Below are 2452 nucleotides of genomic sequence, written 5' to 3' on the forward strand. Positions count from 1 at the left end.
CGGAAATTAAACTCAAATAAAATAACATAATAAACTCCTACATAGAAAACTAACACTAACAGTCTAACAATTTCTAGATAACATATATATATAGGTCTCTATTAATAATAAAACAAAACTCTATATTTTTTTTTCCTTTTTGAATTACAGGAAGGAGAAGTGTTATGAAATAGTGACACGTACTTCAAAGACGACAAATATGAATAGAGGGAATATAAAACGGTAAGAAAAACAATTCTTCTCCATGAAATGATGGAAGAAAATGGCAATAAGAGTCATATCATTGGGCACACACACATGTGATCCACAAAGCTCTTTTTTTCTTTTTTTTTTTTTCAAAATGCAATACATGAAACTCTGAGTTGACAAGACCTGAGCAAATAGAGCCTACGTAAAAGACACTAACACACTCATGACCTCATTACCACACACACGTACGTGTCCTTCTTGCATTCTAGGTTATTATTTTTTTTATTTTTTAATTTATAGGTCTCTTATTAATTAATAAGGTATTTTCCCTTTTTATTTGTAACCTTTACTTTGATATTTCAAGGAAATATTCCCCATTTCATTCCCCTCTAGCTAATCATGAAAAGAACCTTCAATTATTTAAATTAAACCTTTAATTATTATTGCTAATAAAGGAAGTTTATATTGTTCTGTTGTCTTGAACAATCTCAAATACATTAATTTATTATAGCCTCTACTAAAGAAATTAGCACAAGATTATAAATAAATAAAATATATCAACTTGACAAGCTAAGGAACAAAAACATTCAAATATTTCTGATCATGAGATATTGAAGAGTACAAAATATAAATAAACTGAAAATTTTAATACTATTAAAATGCTTTTGCATGTAGGAAAGAAAGCTAAGATTTGAGGCATGATCATAATATATATAAATGAAAACTTGTGTCAAACTAACATTTCTTTCTCTCTCTCTCTCTACTAGCTAGCAAGTATTTACATAAAAGTGATGATAATATATAATAAATTAAAGAGCAAGATAGACCATGCCCTTAACTCGTATATATGATGCTTGATTGAGACTTGGATTATCCTTGATTTGAAGGAACACATCACCACCACATCCAAAAAGGGAATAATAATAATAATAATAATGAAACAATAGTGGTTGATTGTTGTTAGAGAATGCATGCATAGCTAGAAGCATATATAGAAGGTTCTTCATTAACTCAATCATGCCAGCATAGAAGCATAACAACACATCTTCTAATTATGTAAAGTCTTCCTTTTTGCTCCCTAATATACCCTCCAAGCCTTCTACATGATACCTTCTTCTTTGAAGAAGAAGAAGAAGAAGAAGAAGAAGAAGAACCTCTTCTCATTGATTCACTATTACTCATCTTTGATTGATAGATGTGTATGTATGTAATAACCTTAACTCTTGTACACTTCTCAAACAATGGAGAATTGGAATGTTTGAGTGAGTGTGTTGAAGGCTCTAAGCTTAAAGAAAGAATGTGTTATATATAGAGATGGAGGATTGAAAGGGGGTTCTTATAGAGCAAAGCGTGCGTGGTGTGGTCCATGCTTCCCATAAGAAAATGTCCCCTAGGCCCCCCATCATTTCAGATTCCATGCTCCCATTTTTTGTTTCCCTCTCTCTCTTTCTTCTTAGCACTAATATTAATGTGGCATCAACCACCAAGATATTTGGTCGGCCAATATTCAAATTAAACCAAAGAAACTAATAATACTCATGTTTATTCAATAGTGATACTAGTTAATTCCCCCCACTCCAAATTCCATGCAAAGCATCTTAATTACACGGAGAAAAAGTATAATTGGTAATGTTAAAAAAAATATCTTATTTAGTATTTATTAATTTTAGTATTAATTAATAAATACTAAATAAAACAAATTTTAACTAATTTTTTTGTTATTAAATATTTTCGATCTATAATATAGTTAATTAGCATAATAACCTAAATGATATGTATTTATAAAGGTGACATATGTATTGTTTGTTTTATTTTATTTTATCTTTTGAGAAAGGGTCATATATATTTTGATTTAGTTTATTCCTTTAATTAAAAAAGATCAAATTTGATTTTTAACATATTCTTTATTATAAGACTTCTATCCTTTTCTTTTATAAAATTTGTAGTCATAATTTGAATTTAAAAAATATTCGAAAATTAGTAGAATTTATTGTTTATTATTATTATTATTATTATTATTATTATTATTATTATTATTATTATTATTAGTTATTAATTTATTTTTTTGTCTAATAATCAAATAATATATTTTTAATTTATATTTTTAAATATTAATAATTAATTATTGATAAAAAATAATAGTTTTTTAATGTTCTAACATTTCTCATATAAATAATATGATTCAGATCTTAGTGATGGTTGAATTAGGTCATAAGAAAAAGTGATACATTCATCATATACCTAATTAATAGAAGGCCATTTA

General features: G+C 26.9%; 1 protein-coding gene across 1 annotated transcript; it reads right to left on the minus strand.

Annotated features, from left to right (window-relative positions):
• Positions 1-764: 764 nt before the first annotated feature.
• On the minus strand, positions 765-1471 carry LOC107638177 (small polypeptide DEVIL 3-like). The gene has a single exon (XM_016341345.3). It carries the CDS (start codon positions 1369-1371, stop codon positions 1201-1203), a length of 171 nt encoding a protein of 56 aa, XP_016196831.1. The 5' UTR covers positions 1372-1471; the 3' UTR covers positions 765-1200.
• Between the last annotated feature and the right edge of the window lie 981 nt (positions 1472-2452).

The sequence above is a fragment of the Arachis ipaensis genome, chromosome B4, assembly GCF_059453495.1.
Source record: "Arachis ipaensis isolate K30076 ecotype BB chromosome B4, ASM5945349v1, whole genome shotgun sequence".
Lineage (NCBI taxonomy): Eukaryota > Viridiplantae > Streptophyta > Magnoliopsida > Fabales > Fabaceae > Arachis > Arachis ipaensis.